The following is a 20898-nucleotide window of genomic DNA, read 5'->3' on the forward strand; positions in this document are numbered from 1 at the left end:
GATGTTCATCCACAATAAGGAAGCTAGATGTTAGTGCTTCCTTCCGAGCGGGTGTTATGCTCGGGGACCAAGGTCCAATTTACACCATCTTGGTTTGTCTATATATACTTGGCAGGATATAAAACTCCGTCACCGCGATGCAGGTTTGTATGAGCGGCGGAGTGTGCCATAGTGAAGTAGTGACAGCGCCATCTGTTGGTCACTAGTTTGTAGTGGCGTCGCTACAGACTTTTGATTTCAAAAATTATAATAGGTACCATACCACGGCCGCTCGACTATTGTGGTGAGCCCACTCTTAACACAAGCTTAGGGCCTATTAGTAATTTGGGCAATATAAATTGCTAATAATTTTTAAAAAAAACCAGCTCTTAAGTCTTAATGTTGTTATACACATTTTTACCTCAATAAAGTAAATTAAATAAACCGTATTTTTATGTCCTCCTGTTGCGGAAAATTATTTTGGGTTACCACTTATTGAATTTCTCCCAAAGTAGTAGAAAACCTACTAAAACTAAAAAAGTTGTGATTTGTTTATTATTTTTCCAGACCAACAGCAATATTTCGAGGACAACCTACCCAGCCCGCCGATGTACCAGTACGACAACACTCTCTCAGAGAACATCCCCAGTTACGACTCCAGTCCTCACGACCTGAGCAGAGAGTTCGACACGCCCACCCCAGACTTGCACCACCGATCGAAATCCGAAGCGCTACTCGAAACGAACTTCGACTTCGACGATTCGGAACCCAGTCCGCTGCCGATGTCTGAAGCACACCGATCGCATAGTCAACCTTTAGAGACTGCTATGTAGTTCGAATTAGTTTAGGAAACCTCATAGTGCCTTAGAAATTATGAATGATAAGAAGTGTTGTGATTTAAGAATGTATAAAAAAAATTGTTAAGAAAGTTCCAAAGTTAACGTTTAATTGCTTGGTTAAAAAAAGGATATGAACGAAGAAAAGCTGTCGCTAACTGTATTTTCTAAAGTTTACACAATATCATTACAATTACTATAAAATATGATGAACCAGTCACAGGGTAAAAGTCTACCAGTTTATTATTTATTCACAATTTACGATCGAAGTGATAGTGGGACCGCGAATCATGAAAATAACTATTGTCAAATCATGACTTACCTATTTACATTAAAACATGTTGTACGTAAGTACTTTTTGTGTCTTGCACCACTGCCAGTAATGTGTATTAGCCTAAGTTGAATTAAGTTAGCAGAAATAATATTATAAGTAGTCGTATTTTGATAAAAAAAGAAGTATTTCTACATTTAGAATTCCCACTTATCGGCTGTCGTGGTGGCCAGATGGGTACTTTTGTAATGTGAATGAGGATACAGCAATAATTTCTGTAATTATAACTTTAAATCCTTTTACGTAGTGACCAAGAATAAAAAGACTGAGCGAGGATTTGTCTTGATAACATAAAAGATTGGATTTTTAAGTGGTCATGGTATATTAAAAATAAAATTATTGGACGAAAAATGTTTAAAGACCTACTATGGAAAGTAGGCGCACGAAATTGATAAATAAATCAATTTACTGTTTAGAGATAGTGCTTTATAGAATTACAAGATCTCAGTTAATGAAATAACTTTATTACTAGCACAATATTTATGTATTTAACGCTATTATAGTATCCAAGATGGGGTAAGTAAACAAAAAATGTAATGTATAAGATTTAGGTATTATAATGTTCAAATAAATTGTGCAATAACTTCTAACTAACGGTGTTAGTTGTATTTACCTACAATGTTGCACCATAATCTGAACAAGTTGTTTCAAGACATATTATCTTTAATATGTATAAAGTAGAAATGTAATCATTGTCCGTCCTTATGTGTTTACAAAAAATATACATAATACATTTATGTATTTATATTTACCATAGAGCATTATTTTTATTACATTTTCAACTGTAGATAAATAAGTTAATTATTAATTTTAGGTAAGTAAGTAGTAGTATATTAAAATGATGGTCTTTCCAAACGCATTCTTTTAAATGAGTTAGTTTACTTAGGTACATTCAATTAATATTTCGGATTAACAACAAATTACTTGGTACTTCGTCACATTTTACACATCACTTTTTATTTTTATATTATTTTGTTTCATATTTAGATTCTAAATTTGTTAATCTTTACTTACTTTAAACTTTTATATTTTGTATCCTTGTATCCTTAATTATTTATACCTACACGCATTCATTGTAGATTGTACAAAACGGTATGTATAAAAACAATAAAATGTTATTGACAAACATGTGAATAAAGATTAATATCATGATCATCCAGTTTTATTTTCTTACTTCAAGTACCTACCTAACTCTTCACGTGTTTTATCAAGAATATTGAATGAAAACTGTACCTACTGATTAATAAAACTCAAATAAAAACAAGTAAATATAATTGAATCTCTTATTAATATAAAAATTAATATAATTTTAATATTAATTAACATAATTAATCGAAAAATATGAACACTATAATCGAAACGAATTCGCAGGAAGTAGGTACTTGAATAAAATAGTAGAATCCAAAATAATTAAGCAGCAACATTATTTTTTTCCGTCAATATCGGTGATTCTGTCAGTTTACTGTCAATGTCACAGTCAGTCAATCACAGATATGGATTAGAGCAGTCAATAATCAACAGCTGGCTGGTAGTTTTGATTGAGTTTTAATTTGTTGATCGCGATTCGCGATATTGCAATCATCGATTCACCGCAATTTGAAAACAAAAGAGTTGTGTGTGTCCATGTGTGTCTAATTTCCTGAAATCGCATTGTATGACAAGGTCACATTTTGTTTTTGTTAACAAAAAACATTAGTATTAATTTGACGAGATCGCGTTGAAAGTGCGATGAGTTATTAAAATAATTTATAAATATTTACTTTTGTGTGATATTTAAAATTGATTTGACGATAATGGATGTGACGGGTTCTATTAACAACGAGCCAACTGTGGACACGATAGAGAATGAGGAGGAAATAATTGACGACTCAGAGGAAAGGGAGTTGGTGACTGACTCGTGTTCCACGAAGGTCTTGGACTCCTCGGAGCAGCCTGTGGACCGATACCGGATCGTGTACATTCTGTTCTATCTCTTTGGAGTCACTTCCTTGGTCCCTTGGAACTTTTTGATGACTGCAAATGATGTAAGTAATGAGTGACTAATTTCTCAGACAAAGGACAAGTCCTTGTCCTATTTCGTTTCTAATTAACGACCATTTTTTGTGACTATGAGATCTCTTTAGTTAAAATCTAATACTAGAGAATAGGTTATAGAAAAAAATCTTCTAGTCTAGATTATTTTACATAAACATATCAATTAGAAATGTGTAGTAGGAAGAGAAAACTAGACTATTTACTAATCATTATTTGTAAACTAAACTTAATATTTGAGTTATGTTTTAGAGTTAGAGAACAAAACTCAAGATTGAGGGTACCTATTGATTGACATTGTATTTTGCATTTTTTTTAATCGATCGTAGCTAGTCCTAACAACTGTGTTAAATATTTTTAGTACTGGATGTACAAGTTCCGAGATGTCACCCCGAACAATCTTACGATGGCAGCGCCGGTCCGCAAGTCTCAGTTCCAGGCGGAGTTCACGTCGTACCTTAACGTGGCCACGGCCATTCCCAACTTGATATTCCTCATTCTAAACTCACTCTATGGGCATTTGTAAGTATTTTGTATATTTAGGCTGAGTTGCACCACCTAACTTTGACCGTAACTAAAACAATAACCGGTCTGTTTGTATAGAGTTTGACAGTTTTTGGACGTTAGTCAAAGTTAAAGTGGTGGTGCAACCCAGCCTTAATATCTTCTATTTTGACCTAGATCATTGACACTGATAGATATTTTGGATATTAAATACTTTTTGATACTTTATCAGTAAGGTTAAATGTAGTTGTGGCTTAATTTTGTGACATTGTTACTTTGCAAAATTGTATAGTGGGTAATTTAAATTAAAAATTAATCTCATATTTATCTGTAATTTTTCAGGGTGCCCCTCAAAAATAGATTGCAAGGCTCACTGGTCATCGTCACATTAGCATTTCTGGTGACCACAGCTTTAGTACAGGTGGATACGGATGAGTGGCAAAATACTTTCTTCATCATCACTATGGTTACTGTGGTCATAATGACTGGTAAGTGGCTTTTTTTTGTTATGATCATTTCATACAAGAAGGCTACTTGCAGCAATTTATTGAGGTGTAAATTAATTAATGTTTTTGTTTTGATCAATACAAATATCGCTATCAAAATGTCATGGATAAGCATTTAAATTATCTACTTTATAGCATGCAGAATGATAAAGATTGTTATTTGCTAATTAATTAGTATGATTCACACAGCCAGATGTGTTATCTTGTTTAAGAAATGATCAACTTTAGTAAAATAATGTTTGCTGTATTTTAACCATCAAGTATGTAGGTAAAGGTAAAATCTACCTTCACATTTCTTCAATATTTTTCCTTATTGTGATTGAGTGCAGAGGTTTCAGATAGAATTTCTTATTCACGAACTGATATTCAAACTAGATTTAATTCTCTATAATTTACCTTGTCACCATTACTACTTACTTCTTAATCATGATCATATTATTCTTCATTTGTGAAGAAAAAAGTGTAGGTAAAATAAGGCAATACACATTGTATCAATTTACCTTAGTTTGCATTAAAACGATTTTCCAAATTATAAACAATCCTTTGATTGATCCAACATAGGTACTTCTATTCTTTAGTGGGTGTTTTGCTGTGCAAAAATGTGAACTACCTACATAATTAATTAATTAGTATTCTTCTTTCTATGTTTTAGCGGCCAGTGCAGTCTTCATCGGCGGCCTAGTGGGCATTGCCAGCCGCTTCTCCAAAGAATACATGGCCGCCGTTGTGGCCGGTCAGTCTCTGGGCGGAATTATAGCAGCTGTCGCCCAGATCATCTCTCTGGCTTTCAAGATCTCACCCCTACACAGTGCTCTGATCTACTTCATCATAGCAGACGTCATGGTCATCAGCTCGCTGATATCCTACGCGATGCTGTATAAAATTGACTTCTTCACTCATCATATTTTACGAGGCTGTGGAGGCATGGCAACCAACAGGCACAGAGAGGTTTCGATGCTGCTCATCTTGAAGAAAATCTGGGTGTACGCGTTCAGTATCTTCGCGGTTTTCGCGATCAGTATGGCGGTGTATCCTGGTATTACCGTGCTGGTGGAATCTCACCCAGTGACCCAAGGGACGGATTGGAATAGTAAGTAAATTTCTTCTTGTTTGCATGTTATTTTATCGGAAACATTTCTAGTCTCAGTGTGAAAACAATGGCCTATGTTTAAACTGATAAAATAACTCATATCTAGCTTTGTTTAGCCATTCAGAAGTCGGTATCACAAAAAACAGGCAAAATTAATAAAACCGTTTAAAAATGCGTAGGTAAGTACTCATACTCAATTTATAAGTATTGATTGAATAAGAACTAATGAAAAGTAATACCTAGTATTTCGATTATAAATTTTACAAATGTATGTTTGTCCATTAGGTATCTACATAATATTTAAATGCTGCTTAGTTTGGGTCTGATAGCTAATTAAATTGAGAGTTTGAACAATTTATTTGTCAGCTCATGCCCAAGATTAGATAAGGGGCGCTGGATGCTGTGCACATAAATAGGTAGGTATTTCGAAGTCATTTATACACTGGTTAGTACATTATTTACATTTAGATCATAGATTTTCGACTCGCAAAAGTCATCTCCAATTGAATTATCAAGTACTAAGATGGTATTGATGTTCCATTCTCTTGGAATGTCGCGCAAACTAAACAAAATAACAAAAGTGATTCACAAATGAACATTGTTTTAATTGAATCATTCTCCGATGTTTTCAATGAGATATCGGAAGGTGACGCATAAAAACCAGATGTTAGGTAGGCTATATTTTTTGTTTGGTTGGAGAGGTTTTCCAATGCCATAGCAATATTTTGACCCCAGAGTTGATCACTGAGTCACCTACTGATGGTCAAAGTCAAATTATGTAGGTAGGATTTAATATCCAATAAAAAAATAAAAAGAATTCATTGGAATATTTCTTCTGGTAGGTCGTGGTCTCTAAAATTTTAATAAAAAACTTTGTTGGTTGCGCCATTATCATAATAGTTTACTTGAAAGGATTTGTATTGACTCGATTAGTTTGAATATCCGCGAGAAAAAAAAGTACGAAAATATTGTGGCGCCACTAGCGACTTCCGCTGGGTTCGAGATGTCGCTGTACTTCCGTCGAGTTTTCGAATTTCGAACGATCGCCGGCGCGCGCCGGCAAGTCGGCCGTCGGGAAATAAAGTGACGCTAACTTGACCACGCGCTGTTGTAAATTATTTCTTTCTCACGTTATATCGGTCAAGTTATGCATCGAACTTGTGTTCCTTGTGATTAATTCATTGTGTATTGAAATTGTTTTACATGTATTGAAAAGAATTGACCCGCCATGTGGTTGCGCGTATGGTACCTACCTACCCTAGATGTGTTTGAAGTGAAAGGCATCGCATCTCCAGCTGCTGTATTGAAGCTGAAGGTAACCTGCATTCAATCCTTTCAGTTTTTCAACGGGATTTCTCCTGTGATTGTTTTCCCGCCCAACCCGTATTTTCCGAAATTTTGTACAAGATGTTACCTAATACCGACCGCCATCTTTGCCATCGCCCGTACTTCTTTGTTCTCTCGTTGGAGTTTCCAACACCGTTCGCATTGGTTATTTATTTTTTATTGTTCCGGTATTGTAGGTACCTAATCTCGAACCCGCGAAATTTTGATACCTAACAGTACACCGTGCCCCTCATAGTAAACAGATAGTTGACTGCACTTTTTTGCAATTGTAATTGTACTTATAGCGTGGAATTCAACAATGAGTTTTTTAAATTAAACACCAAAGACGCTACGATGTAGGTATTTATTTACATAGATTAGGTGCTAAAAGTATTTTGCCATTTTATAAGCAAATGAGACATCATTACTCAGTTTAATTTTGTTGAAAGAGGAGTAGGTAAGGTGCTCGATAACAAAAATTAATTAACATAGTCGGTCGCTATCTAGTCCCAAAGTAAGCAAAACTGACTGAATGACGACGAAGACAGTAGATAACGAAATAAGTTACCTACTTGCTTTTTTTAGAAATCTTCCAGACTAAGAGCCGCCACACACCTTCACACCATAACCACCAAACGCTGCCACCAGTATATTTACATACAATACCGTGTGGCAGCGTTGACGCTGGTGGCTGTAGTGTGAAGCCCGTGTGCAGCGACCCTAAAGGTTCGGCCAAACCAACGCGTACAGCCTGCGTGCGCGATGGCGATGGCAAATTTTAATAGATGTCGTGTATGAATTTGTAGCGATGAATTCACTCACATCAAGGTGTCTTGTGATCAATCAACGATCTATGCACGCGCATGCAGCGATCTATGTAATCTATGTTCGCCATCGCCGACGCGAGCTGCCCGCGATGGTTTGGCCGAAGCTTAATAGGTATAAATGCTTGCATGGGATAGTCCGGTTCACAAACCAAACCAGGAGGCATATATTTTACATATTTATTTATCTTTTTCAGATATTTTCTTCGTGCCCGTCGTCAACTACTTGATTTTCAACTGTGGCGACTACTCTGGGAGACTGGTCGCTGGGTTCTTCCTAGTGGTAAGTAAAATTACGAATTTTTAAAAGATTTTTTTTTTTGGCTATAGGGGAGCGAGGGGCTTGTTGTAACAGTTTTCATTAAAACTAATATATCTTGAGATCTATTGATGAAATGTCTACTAAATAAAGATGGATGGATGCTGTAACTCTTCCTGTACCAAATCAAGTAAAAATAATACCATAAATATTGGTCATTATTTTACAATCAATTATTTTCTAGAAGAAGTGCGGTGTTACAACTTACCTCGTGCTTGGGGCAAGTTGTAACATCTACCGGGGCAAGTAGTAACGCCAAAAAAAACGACAATAATACCTTTAATCATTTATTCTTTGCTTGTTTTTTAATAAAATTCACATCTTTTAAAAGTAAGTATTATACAGGGTGTTAGGTAAATGGGTTTATGAGCCGACACTAGCCCATGTTAACATGGGCATATAAATGGTATGGTGAAGTCAGAAATTTGATATCATCATTTTAATTTTTTTAATTTTCATACAAAATAAATTTTATAAAATCCGATTTGTATGAAAATTAAAATAACTAAAATGAAGATATCAATTTTAAATTAAAATAATAAAATGAAAATACACTCTTTTAATTGAAAATTAAAATAACTAAAATGAAGATACACTTTTTTAGTAAGCAACACCTAAAAATTAAGTAATAAGCAGTCTTATTTAGTTAAACACTACTTGTAACATGTTACAACAAGCCCCCGCATTTTGTTACAACTAACCCCATGGTATGATTTTTAACATTTATCAAGATAACTATTTAAACAATTTAGCAATCATAAAAACTGTTACACATTATCAGAGATAGATAAATTTGAATGGAAATAAGATATAGAACATTTGAAATTAGTCAGTAATAATAACGCAAACCGAAATTTTACGACAGTACAATTTTATATTACCTGGCAAAAATGAAGCACGTGCACAATTCCGCTCACTGCGCCGGCCGGCGGAACACTAGCTATGGCAACATGATACGACGCGGTTTATAGGTTAAATCGAGTCAAAGACATACGTCAATTGCGTTTAAGATCCTAGTGAAAAGAGCCTGTTACTACTTACCCCTGTTACAACAAGCCCCTCGCTCCCCTACCTGATTCGGAATAGATAACTTAGAATCTTATTGTTTTGTTAGGATCATCTTCGAAACTACTGGATTAAAATAGGCACAAAAGTACACAGAAAATATTGAATGGATTGTAATAGAACTTAGTCTGTAATATACCGATCCAGGACTCAAAATCAGGACTCGATCCTGTGTAGTCTGGATCTACAGTTTGACCGCCAATAAAATCCCAACCGGTTAATGTTATCTTATAATATTGAGCTTTTCAGAGGATATTTTTGTTATATGTATATTTTTATGTAATAGCGGTAGTTACACTTATTTTCGTCACATTTTTATTTTGTTTTATTAGTTGATGCGATGGTCGAACTTGAACGTACCGGTTGTTATTAATTTTGAGTTCTATGCCGACTCTTTAAATAAATATACTAAATAAAGCCAGGTCCGTGAGCACGTAGAATTTTGTCTAATGACCCCAAGCTACCCATCCTTATCGCTCGCGCGTAATTATGTTGCTGTCGCGACTGTGCGACGGGCGCCCGCAGTGAGTGTGCGAGCGCGACAGCAACATAATTACGCGCGAGCGATAAGGATGGGTAGCTTGGGGTCATTGGACAAAATTCTACGTGCTCCCGGACCAGGCTTTACCTACTTGTCAATGTTAACTCCAGCCGGACAACCAGTGGATCACGGCGGGCGCGAGCTTACTGCGCGTGATCGGCGTGCCGATGCTGATGCTGTGCAACGCCAAGCCGCGCCGGCACCTGCCCGTGGTGTTCCTGTGGGACTGGGAGTACATCATCATCATGGTGCTGTTCTCATTCTCCAACGGGTACCTCACTAACATCGTCATGATCAACTCCACGCGGTAAGTCGATTTGCATATTTTTTGTTTCATTTGTAATTTGTATTGCACAAATTAGACACAATAGTTATTATTGACGGGATTGCTTTGCTACCATGTACCTTAATATCGAGTCTCCGATATTTCGGGACTGTTGCAAGCGCCATGATAACTGAGGAACTGGCGGGTAAGATGGGCAGACATATCGGTCTACCCTCTTTCGCAGTATTTTATTACGATTGCCTCCGTGATCATGGTGCTTGCAACAGTGCCGAAATATCGGAGACTCGAAATTAAGGTACATGGTAGCAATCCCGTCAATAATATTCTGTTAGTGATCATGAAAGAATAAAACAATAAATTAGACACACTGCTATTTTTAGCATCGGCAATCGGTCATTTAGCCGCTTTTTCGAAGCTAAATGCAGCGACCACACATTCCATTCGCTTTTCGAAAGCTCGGCGCAGCGACCGCAGTCGCTAAAACTCGCGATTCGGATACCGTGCCTGCACTATGGCCAGTATGCCTAAGATGCACGCCGTGACAAGCTTTTATCGATTTTACGCGAAAAGCCCTTACATTTGTCGTCAAAACCATGGATAAGATTTTATCACGGCGCGATCCTAGCCCGGCTGAATCGCGGTGCTGCATCGATACAGTCGCAAAATCTCCGACGGTACTCCTCGAAGTAATAGTCGCATGTCTGCTATGGCCTCTACTAATAGTCCCATTAAATCCTCCAGCTAAGCAGTAAGCTTGTTAGGTTTAGGAGTGGATGTGTTAGCAACTGAAATAATGGTGTTTGATAAAGTGATTATATTTGGAAAATATTTATGGTCATGATGGCAATTTATTAAAATATGCTTTGAAATAGATTTGATGCTATGTTTACTGGAAAATGCACTTAACAAAATCTTCTGCCATGACCCTGTTCTGTACCGATGTAGCCTCACTTATTAGCCGATACGAGTATTTTGTGTACCTTTTCTATTCACAACTATAGGAACTTTACTATGAACTATGCTCGAAGTCCACTACATCCGATAAAGGCTGCAACTGCAAGTAATAAAGATAACGAGTGTATTTGTTTGTGTGACCTATTTAGAGTCGCGTCAGACGCGGGTTATCGCGTCACTAATTAGAAATTTCTATTGATCAAGAAATTGTGTTCCAACGTGAAGTGATAACGTATCAGATTTTGTGGGAAATTTTGTAGAGTGTAGACAGTTCATTGGCAGATTTTTTATGGTCCCTGCATCAGCAGTAGGCAGTTATTAGTTTAATTTTGGATTAGACAACAACAGATTTTTCTCCCAAGAGACTTTGTCAATGCATACTCAATTCTTGTCAATGCATAAGTCCCCTTGTGCACATAAAACTTTATATGGTGAACAAAAAGCCATGGTAATCCGTTGGCACATCAAGATAAACGCTGTAGCATCTTATGCAGTTGTAACAAGAGCGAAATTGCAACAAAATGTGTAGTCTGATGAGCTGTGTCGGCTGTAATAAAGAATGTTTTGGCTACCAATGAATATTTTTGAAAGGTTGCTGTTGCGGATAGTCCATGACAACAGTTATTTTTAATATAAGTATTGTTTTAAACTTTCATGGTCACTAACATAATAATTATTATTTACGGGATTGCTACCATGTATGGTCACGGAGTAACTGAGGAAACTTGCGGGTGAGATGTTTATGAGCAGACATATCGGTCTACCCTCTTTCGCAGTATTTTATTACGATTGCCATGGCGCTTGCAAAACAGTGCCGAAATATCGGAAACTCAAAATTAAGATACATGGTAGCAATATCGTAAATAATAATTAGTTAGTTTTTAAATTGTGGTTTCCTCTTAACTGTACACATCAGGTTGTTGCAAAATAGCACCTATAACAACGGCATAAATCGCAAGTGTTTAGCTTATCATGCTGTCGTGTGTACAATCCAGCCATCTAATCCAATGGTATCTTACAGAGCGGTAGAACTCCACGAGCGTGAGAAGGCTTCGTCCGTGATCGCCACCATGATCGCCGTGGGGCTAACGGCCGGCGCCGCCGTCGGCATGCTGCTAGTACATCTACTGTAAACTGCTTGGATTGGAACTGCCAGGTAAAGCCCGCGGGCAGGGTCACCTTGCACGTAGACTCACCTTGCATTTGGAATTTTGGACTCACTCAAAGATGTTCTGATCAATTTCGTTGCGGGTTCAATGAAAAAACCTTGACTTAGGCCGCTTTCTGACTTGTCGCGGCGCGACATCAGAACGCTCGGCATACGCGGCACCGAAAACTTACTAAAATATACTCTATGAAGCTTACCGAACGTCTATATTTCAATGAATCAAAGTTCTTGATTAGCGCGGCAGCGGCGTGACACAGACTCACGCTCGTATTCACAAACGATGCTTGCTTAAGTGACGCAGCAAATGGAATGCACAGCGTTGAATAGAGCTCTGTGATTAGTTCGTGTGTCACCCTGTGCGTCCACGCGCACTGTGAGACCTCATAGTAATGTTTGTAAATACGGGTGAATGTCGCGCTGACAAGTCAGAAAGCGGCCTTAGGTTGCTTACTTGCTACAAGCTGGCTTGTCAAGAGTTGCAGTGGTGGGAAGAGGCGGGAATAACTCAACAGCCCGCGCTAACGAGTGTAGCCTGATCAGTCAGTAGGCAAGGTCACCTTGCCCGGAACTCGTCGCAAACGGCGTCGGCTACACACCACGCCGCTCTACTATTTAATTTTATTTTTATTTTCGGATTTGTGACATTTAGCAGACTCATTTTTGCGCCTACCTTCATTGGTGAAAACTTAAAATGACGAATATTATCTATTTTACTTGTGATTGAATGTTTTAAGGCCACAGTTATAGTTTTAGTAACAGTGCTTAAAACATAAAAGTGTATAATATGTGATTTTGTTGGAAATCCTATTGAATTTATGCGTCCATGTTACTTATTTGGGATTAAAATGTAAGTAGGACCTTAATTACTTAACTAAATCCTAACAGATACTCTATACATTCCAACAGTAATCACTTCACTGCCTTGTCCATTTACCAGCGTAAGTTTTTTTTTACTTTTGATTAGAGACTGTACAGTACTTATTGCTATTCTGCCTTATTAGTACATTATGTTACAATGTTCTAAGCTAGTTTTAATATATCGAGGCCGGCATTGAACCTTAAGTATGCCGTAATAAACGTGAAATTATAATAACGAATGAACAAACTTTCATATCACGTTTTCAACACACTGAAGAAAAATATATCACACGAAATTAATGTTGACAGTTATTAATTTTTTTAAAAACAATAACGCTAATGCAATAAAAATAATATAAAAATGCACGCATATAGAAATAAGAACCACTTCATGAGCAAGTGTGTTGAATGAATTTAACTGAAGATTATAGGAGCTAAAATTATGTTGAAATATAATATTGTTATAAAATGTATATTATGTAATGTGAACCAAATATGAACAAATGATTTGAGTGTGCTTATTTAAAATTAGGCATTTTAAAGATTATTTGTAGTAATTTAAGTTGCTTACAACGATGCGTAATTTATTTAAATTATTTACCCAAGAATTATACCTAAGTATCAATTATATCTGTGATTGTAATTAATACTTCGTTCAGTGCTTTTAGGCCCGCCATACAAGGACAGCTCGGGCAGTTAGTCAGTGATCAACATACACGGACCACTCTCGTAGTCAAGAGTCAACAGCTTGAAGCTGCCAGCGATAACTGCTCGAGCAGTTGGTATTAACTGCTCAACAAATCACAAGCGCGCGTGCCGTGGAATGAAGAAAGTGGGCGGAGGTAACTGCGCGAGAGCTGTCGACAGCTCGAGCAGTCAGTGTATGGCTGGCGACTGCTTGATGGCACGATGGAAATTCACCGTGCTGTCGACCGCCCGAATCAGTTGCAACCGCTCGAGCGGTTCGTGTAAGTGCGTCCATAGAACTCTGCAGTCGCAGCTTGAAGCTGTCGACCCTGACTGCTTCAAGCGGTCCGTGTATTGCCGGCCTTAAATTATCCTCGAGCACGTGTAAAGCACTCTTATCACAGATCTCAACTATTATTAGTTCATAGGAATAGTGCAATTGATGTAAATAATGGAATAATGTAAAAATGTAGATAGAAATGTGAGGTGCATAAAGTAGCTGACGAACTTTTAGCCTAGGCGCAGACCATCGATTGTTCGTTGGCCGATAGTTTAGTCGGGCAGTTGATCAGTATGGGCATGTATAGAAGTGCGCACATTACACCGATTTGTTTGGCCGATTCTTCATACAATTTAAAATCGGGCCCAACTATCGGCCAACTAAAAATCGGTGGTCTGCGCCTAGTCTAACACTAGTGAAATTAACTATCATGTTGACAATGCAGTGCGCGAGTCAGGGTGTTTGTTACTATAGTTTGCTTTGTACTGCACAGTGGAGGGTATATTCACAATTCTGCGAAGCTGTAATGCGTATGAAATAGGTCGGAGCATGGTCAAATCACTCAATGTATTTCATACAAATGAAATTATCACGTAGCTTTGTGAATAAATCTCCGTTCGAAAGAGACTAATATTTTTTTCTAACGTTTTGTATCAATCGAGTCCTGTTATGAATATTATGAGTTATACGACTGTTTATGTGACGTTTATTACACAGTCTCTAACGATCGAGTGTATAATCGTGTAATTTATTTTATATCTAAGCTGTATCTAATATTGTTTAAATTATTTTTGTACCTGATTTTACTATTAATCTCTCGGGTAACTGTTACGTACAATTTTTATAAATAGACCTTGTAATATTTCATTGAAAAATGCTTGTTATATTGTGATTTTATTTAAATATTTTAAGTAACTAAGCTATATGTAAATGTTTGTATGCTAAAAATATATTATGTATATTAATGAAATTACTCACAAATGAATAAAATATCAATGCATTACTGAAAATAGGTTAATAATATGTGATATCAATTTGTTATATTGTTAAAATGCATTTCGTAGTATTCTGTGAGTAACACAATTTTATGCACACTTAGTTCTGTTAAGACAATGATGATCTAAGACATAATAGACCTAATATTAAGTTTAAAACGACAAAATTAAATTTTTGACCCTTCAATGGTGATTATTATTTATAGAGTTACATTATTATAAGTTTTAATCACATTATTGAAATTTTGGTTGTTTTTCGGTTGTGCGTATTTTAAAATGAAATGATATTATTATTTATTTTTATATTAGTTATATGTGTACAAAACTAACATGTATTTAATCCGTTTTGAAGGTTAAATACAGTGTAATTTTAAAAACAAGATAACTGTTTGAAAATTACCCTGTTTAAGCAAGTGTGAACAAAAACAATCAGATTTATCAGAAACCATTTAATAAAAAAAAACTATACAAAACATCATAAATTCTAAACCTATTAACAACTACCACATAATTTAAAATGGACCATAATTCGTTCATAGATTATAATAATTAAGAGCAATAGAAATTACCATGATCCCTGATTATTACGCCTATTAATGAAATGTGGTAATGATAAATAATAACTTTAAATTATGTATTTTCGCAAAAACAACAATTTAATTACAATTATTTATCCTCACCACATAGCCATTGCATTAAAATTAAGTTTATCGACTAATTTGAATATAAGACATAAAGGCAAGCCAATAAGGCAAGACGGTTAGCAACATGAGCAAAACTATATAAGGTATTATTTGTCTTTCACATAGCCACCATTTTGGTTTTGATTACACCGAGCCATTTTGTTTTGAGCGTGTCATTTTGTTAGATCAAAATCTGACAGCCGGTTGTTGTGATTTATTTTAGTGGTTGTGTTATCTTTCGCTTGAAGACTGAATATGAGAGAGCAGTATATTTTTCATCATTCCAAGAGTGTTACAAACCAAGAAAACAAGAAGAATTTAAAAAATTATCTTGTCTTCATCACAATTTTTAAATGTTTCATTTGTATGAACTGTTCGTCGCCATTTTAATGCTTGACTTTTTCATACACCTTTTACAATCTGACCGACTCGATTTGTAATAAAATAAAACAATTTGTTACTAATTTTCCATTTTCTAGAAAATATACAAAGAATCGTACAGCTTTCGAAATATTGAAATGGCCCAGGCGTAATTCAGATCTACCAACTTATAAAATAAATGGTTTTAGTGTTAATTATCATCATAATCTGTGACAAATTTGTCTTTTGACATGACATGTATTATCTTTTGCCTAAATACTGTCATTACATTACGAATTATGATATTTTGAAAATTTTATATACAAATAGGAATGTTAGGAAACCATTTTGAAATATTTGAAAACGTTGAAATATCACAAGACGCTTACAACTATTAAAAATTACGTTTATATTTTGTTCATGTTCTAAACAGTCCACTATTATTAATTTTCAGTTGGACTTTTTACATTAAGTCGAGTTTAAATCAAGGCACATTTAATAAATAGTATATCCGTACCTTATTATAAAAATTAAGGGTTCTCTGACAATATAAATTCCCTAATCATGTAAGTACCACGTGTTCATATGTGGTCACAATGCTGCATTTTCTGAAACACAATTTTCTTACTAAAATCATAAGACAGAATAGTTTATGTTATCCTTCTCACTCAGTACATGTGTTAGACAAGGATAGCATATGTTTGAAATATCAAACGGGGCATACATTTTTAGGAATGTGTCTCAGAATACGCACCATTGTCGATGTCATGTGTTTGAATAGAAGTGTGAAAACCTTCGTGCCAATACAAACTATCATAAGGTTTATTCGAACAATTAACACCAACTATCACAATATTGTATACAAAGGTAACGCAATTATCTAAACGCCGATTCGAACTTTTTCCTTCAAGTACAGCAGTCAGACAACCATTGTATCTGACATTGTGAGTGGTCATATTAATAAGTGTCCGATATTCGTATTCGGAAATTAATGACTGTACTATAAAAGGAATAAGTTGCAATCGGCCTCTTAAACATAGAACCTGTCTTGTTTAATTTAGTCTTTAATGTTTTAATTAAAAGTCTGTGTGGTTTAAGCCTTTCTAAAGTTACGTCACTTATTACATTTTAGAGTCACGTCAAATTTAGAGTCAAAAAAGATAGATTTAGATGGTCCACAATTACCTTAACATTTTAAGAAATATAGGGAATAAAATATTTACAAAATCATCTGTCTGAATTAAATGGTACTTATTTGAATAAAAATATAATAATAGATATTAGCTCAGCCAGTTAATTGACACAATATTGTATTGATTAGTTGTAGATTGTTGTAGTTTAGATTTGTGACGTGACTCTATAAAAGCTAGTATTCATTAATTCGCAGAATCGAGCCAGGTTTGATAAAATCGAATACATCCAGTTCCTGAGACATTATCAACTCTGAAACAAAGATATAGGCGACAAAACTCGATTCGGCGCCGTAACGAACGCTCGGCTTAACAATTCTTGTGACGTAACTCGCCGGCTACCTAACGATAAGCGAGCCTACCGAGTAGCTTTGAGTTTCCAACGAAGGAAGAGGAAGGCAGACACACGGAGCACCACGAATATCAGGCACAGCGCTGCGATGTCCAGCGTGAAGTCTGCGTCTTGCATGTCCAGTTCTTCCAAGGTTATCTCCGGGTTCTTGAAGTGACAGTACGTCTGGAAGAGATGTGAGAGAGTTAGGTACTAAGGTTTTGATACATTGGAGGTTTGGAGGTGGATAGAAACATGAATAATGATGCGGGTAACGGTAAAAGTGGAACGTTTTGGTGAGCATACTATTGCGGGTAAGCAAATCACCCACGCGCCACTTTACAGTACATGAAACGAACTCTGGCATTATCAAAAGCGTTTGATTGTGTAGACAACCAAACTTTACTTAAAAAATTACAACATTATGGTGTTTCCAATAATTCATTTGATCTGTTGATTTCACAGGCAGAAAACAAAAAGTTTGTATTAATAAAACTGTCTTTTGACACACCTCTAGCTATGGGTGTGCAATAGGGATCAATGTTAGGACCTTTGCTATTCCTTATTTATATTAATGACCTTCCTTTCTTTGTAAAAGATCTATGAGATATTGTGTTATTTGCTGACGACAAATCTCTAATTTTCATAGTTAAAACGACATAAAAAACCCTTTCATAAGCGCTGAATCGCGCTGATTGCTCGTTGATCGTCGGCGCTGACAGATAATTATGCATGTAATAGAAGGAAACGTTCCAAAGTGACGCTGATCGCTCGGCACCGACGCTTTAGGCTGGTTTTAGTGTCACGCGGACTGTCAGTGCGGATCGCTCCGCACAGCCGATCTGTATGAACTGCTAGGGAGCGGAGCGGTTCTTCCGGACCGCATTACTCTAAAACGCTCCCTAGAAGTTCATACAGATTGGCCGTGCGGAGCGGGTCCGCACCGGACGGTCCGCGTGACACTAAAACCAGCCTTATACATTTCGGTTGTCAGCGTCGACAGTCAGCGTGCGTCAGCCCAGCCTAAGTTATCGTGGCGTTCATGCTAGCCTCATCATCATCATCAACAGCCCTTTACAGTCCACTGCTGGACTATGAGCCTCCTCCACTATAGTGGAGGGTTTTGCCATAATCCCCACGCTTGGCAGGCGGGTTGGAGATCGCAGTTTATAAGATTGATGTTTTTCAGAGAGCGCTGCTGCCCGTACTCTGTTTGATGTGTAGTCCCTAAGTCGCCTCTTACGACACCCGCGGGAAGAGTAGGGATTGGTGACAAATGTATTATACAGGGTGGAATTTTGTAATGCCACCTGAAGGGAAAGTACCCTTAATACTGTAGATAGAAAATTTTACTCAAAGAAAACATTCCTTTATTTTTGAATAGAAATAGAATTGCATTCAAAGATTTTCAAAAATTTGCTTGCTACACTCGGGAATCGAACCAACTAAAATCTGTTAAAAATTACACCCTGTATTTTTATTACATCGATCGTTAGGGTTAAGTATAAGGATGAAATCTCCCTAACAATCTTGATATATCAAATGAAAGGAAAACCATGAAATCTTAAATTATTTTAATTATGTTACAGAAAATCGTATGGTATGGTAGTGAATTTTCGAAAAATTTTCGAAAATCTTTGAATACAGTTCTCTTTCTTTTCAAAAATAAAGGAATGTTTTCTTTCAGTAAAATTTTCTATCCACAGTATTAAGAGTACTTTCCCTCCAGGTGGCATTACAAAATTCCACTCTGTATATGCTAGCCCAATCAATCGTATTTAGATTACCTGATGGCACTGCAGCTTGGGCCGGTCGAAGGAGTAGGTGGCGAGCGCGGTGCCCTCGAAGCCGTAGCGGATGTATGACAGGTAGGTGATCCAGCGCAAGTATTTAGGGATCGCGTTGAACGACACGAAGAAACCGCTGAACAGAAGGAACGGCACCGACATCACTGGCGCCAGGAACACGCCGTTCTGGAATCGAATTTGTATATATTAATAAATTAATTACTCCTGTCGCGACTCGCGAAGCCTCTATACGGTCGCGAGAGGTCGAAATACTACCTCAGTTAAATAAACAACAAAGTTTTAAGATTTGTCCGAAATCTAATTATACAAATGCGTGAATGTTGTATGGATTGAAGTATTCGGTCCTTATAACATCTTTGTAACATTATAAAATGCATGAAAAAAAAGCGAAAGGTCGGGGTTGTGGTCGGGGGGTCGCCAAATATTTTTTCATACAAAGGGGTCGTGTCATGAAAAAGGTTGAAAAACACTGCGTTAGACAAAGCGTTTGACAGAATAAGCGTACGTTATGAACTGTCAAATGATAACGATCGCTTTACACAATTCCACCTCAGATGACTTAGGTAAAATTACTAACGTAACTTAATAGCTATATGGAGTAAAAAATTGTCAAATCTATATATATAAAAGAAAGTCGTGTTAGTTACTCCACTTATAACTCAAGAACGGCTGAACCGATTTAGCTGAAAATTGTCAGGGACGTAGTTTAGAGCCAGGAGAAGGACATAGGATACTTTTTATCCCGTTCGAAATAAAAAAAAAGTCTGCTTATTTATTGCCATTAAGGCGGAACAAAGTTCGCCGGGTCAGCTAGTTATCAATAAAATTGAGTAATTGAGACGTAGCGTTTTGAAAATAACTATGCAAAGGTGGTATTAACGCGGTTAACGCCATCTATCGGTGCACCTACGAAAACATGCGTACGCCATGTATCGAATCAACGCATGTACGAAAGCATGCTAACGCCATCTATCGACGCGCCTACACATAACACTTAGGCTGAGTTGCACCATCATATTTTAACTTTGACAAACGTCAAAAATCTGTCAAACTCCATACAAAAAGCTACGGCCGGATTACTAATGTTTGGCCAAAAAACGTTTCCCAAATTATCACATCGCAAACAACGTTTCGCAAATTTTCATTTGGCAAATTCTCATTTGGCAAAGCAACTTATTGCAAACTTTTAATTCCCAAATGTTTTTTTTGGCATATTATTGTTTAGCAAATTATTGTTTGGCAAAGTATGGTTTGCCAAATGTTTCATTAGGCAAAAATATTTCACGATAAACTATTTACAAAATAATTTGATTGGTGCATAGAATGGTATACAAATTAGCTTGCGGTTATTATTTTGTTTAGTGGGGAGTTAATATAAAATTTGTTCTACATTAATTTCCTTATTTCATTCTTTGTATCGAAATTTCCAAATGATTAATTAACAATAGAGGTGATTCTAGCGCTCGGCGGCCGCTGCTGCGGCACGCTTCACTCGCCTTCGCGCAAAGGGTCACTGTTCTAACCTAACCTAACCTACTATTTTCTGCAATACCTACTTTTTGCAACCATACTAGCTATTTTCTGCAATGTTTTACATAAAATTATTGTGAAAACCATGATCATGTGCCTTATGCTTTGATTTGTGGGTAACGGTGGGTAAGTATGTGAAGTGTCAATTTGACCAAACAAATTATTTGGGATATAATATTTGGCAACATAAAACATTTGCTATATAAACATTTGCCAACTAAAATTTGACCAAATGATAATTTGACCAAATGAATTAGTTGCGAAAAGTACAGTTGCTAAAAGTTCATTTGAGAAATGAAACTTTGGCGATAAGTTGTTTGCGAAGTGAAATTTGGCGAAAAGTAATTTGGCCAAACGGAAGGATACCGCTACGGCCAAAGGAATTTGGTGCAACTCAGCCTTAAAGTTAAGCGGCC

General features: G+C 36.5%; 3 protein-coding genes across 6 annotated transcripts in view; 2 read left to right on the plus strand and 1 right to left on the minus strand.

The window, feature by feature from the left end:
• LOC135072375 (protein bark beetle) overlaps positions 1–2298 on the plus strand; it is a 40964-nt gene extending 38666 nt beyond the window's left edge. The window contains exon 13 of the mRNA XM_063966277.1: positions 547–2298. Within this exon, the coding sequence (XP_063822347.1) occupies positions 547–812 (266 nt within the window). The 3' untranslated portion in view covers positions 813–2298. The remainder of the gene's footprint in view (positions 1–546) is intronic.
• A 362-nt stretch (positions 2299–2660) lies between these two features.
• LOC135072376 (equilibrative nucleoside transporter 1) lies at positions 2661–11782 on the plus strand. The gene is made up of 7 exons (XM_063966278.1): positions 2661–3170; positions 3539–3699; positions 4024–4169; positions 4840–5277; positions 7625–7710; positions 9463–9659; positions 11614–11782. Exons 1-7 carry the CDS (start codon positions 2940–2942, stop codon positions 11723–11725), a joined length of 1371 nt encoding a protein of 456 aa, XP_063822348.1. The 5' UTR covers positions 2661–2939; the 3' UTR covers positions 11726–11782.
• A 3232-nt stretch (positions 11783–15014) lies between these two features.
• Positions 15015–20898, minus strand: part of LOC135072379 (ATP-binding cassette sub-family G member 4) — a 56649-nt gene continuing 50765 nt past the window's right edge. For all 4 annotated transcript variants that reach the window (XM_063966285.1, XM_063966284.1, XM_063966283.1 and 1 more), the window contains 2 exons: positions 18932–19117; positions 15015–17330 (listed from right to left, as the gene is read on the minus strand). In XM_063966285.1, coding sequence (XP_063822355.1) covers positions 17172–17330; positions 18932–19117 — 345 coding nt within the window. In that variant the 3' untranslated portion in view covers positions 15015–17171. The remainder of the gene's footprint in view (positions 17331–18931; positions 19118–20898) is intronic.

This window comes from Ostrinia nubilalis, chromosome 6 (assembly GCF_963855985.1).
Source record: "Ostrinia nubilalis chromosome 6, ilOstNubi1.1, whole genome shotgun sequence".
NCBI lineage: Eukaryota > Metazoa > Arthropoda > Insecta > Lepidoptera > Crambidae > Ostrinia > Ostrinia nubilalis.

Excerpts from the sequence above, each read along its gene's own strand:
- LOC135072376 (XM_063966278.1), top strand. The coding sequence starts at position 2,940 with ATGGATGTGACGGGTTCTATTAACAACGAGCCAACTGTGGACACGATA. Across the intron at positions 3,700-4,023 it reads AACTCACTCTATGGGCATTT|GGTGCCCCTCAAAAATAGAT; the intron begins GTAAGTATTTTG and ends GTAATTTTTCAG. Across the intron at positions 9,660-11,613 it reads GTCATGATCAACTCCACGCG|AGCGGTAGAACTCCACGAGC; the intron begins GTAAGTCGATTT and ends GGTATCTTACAG.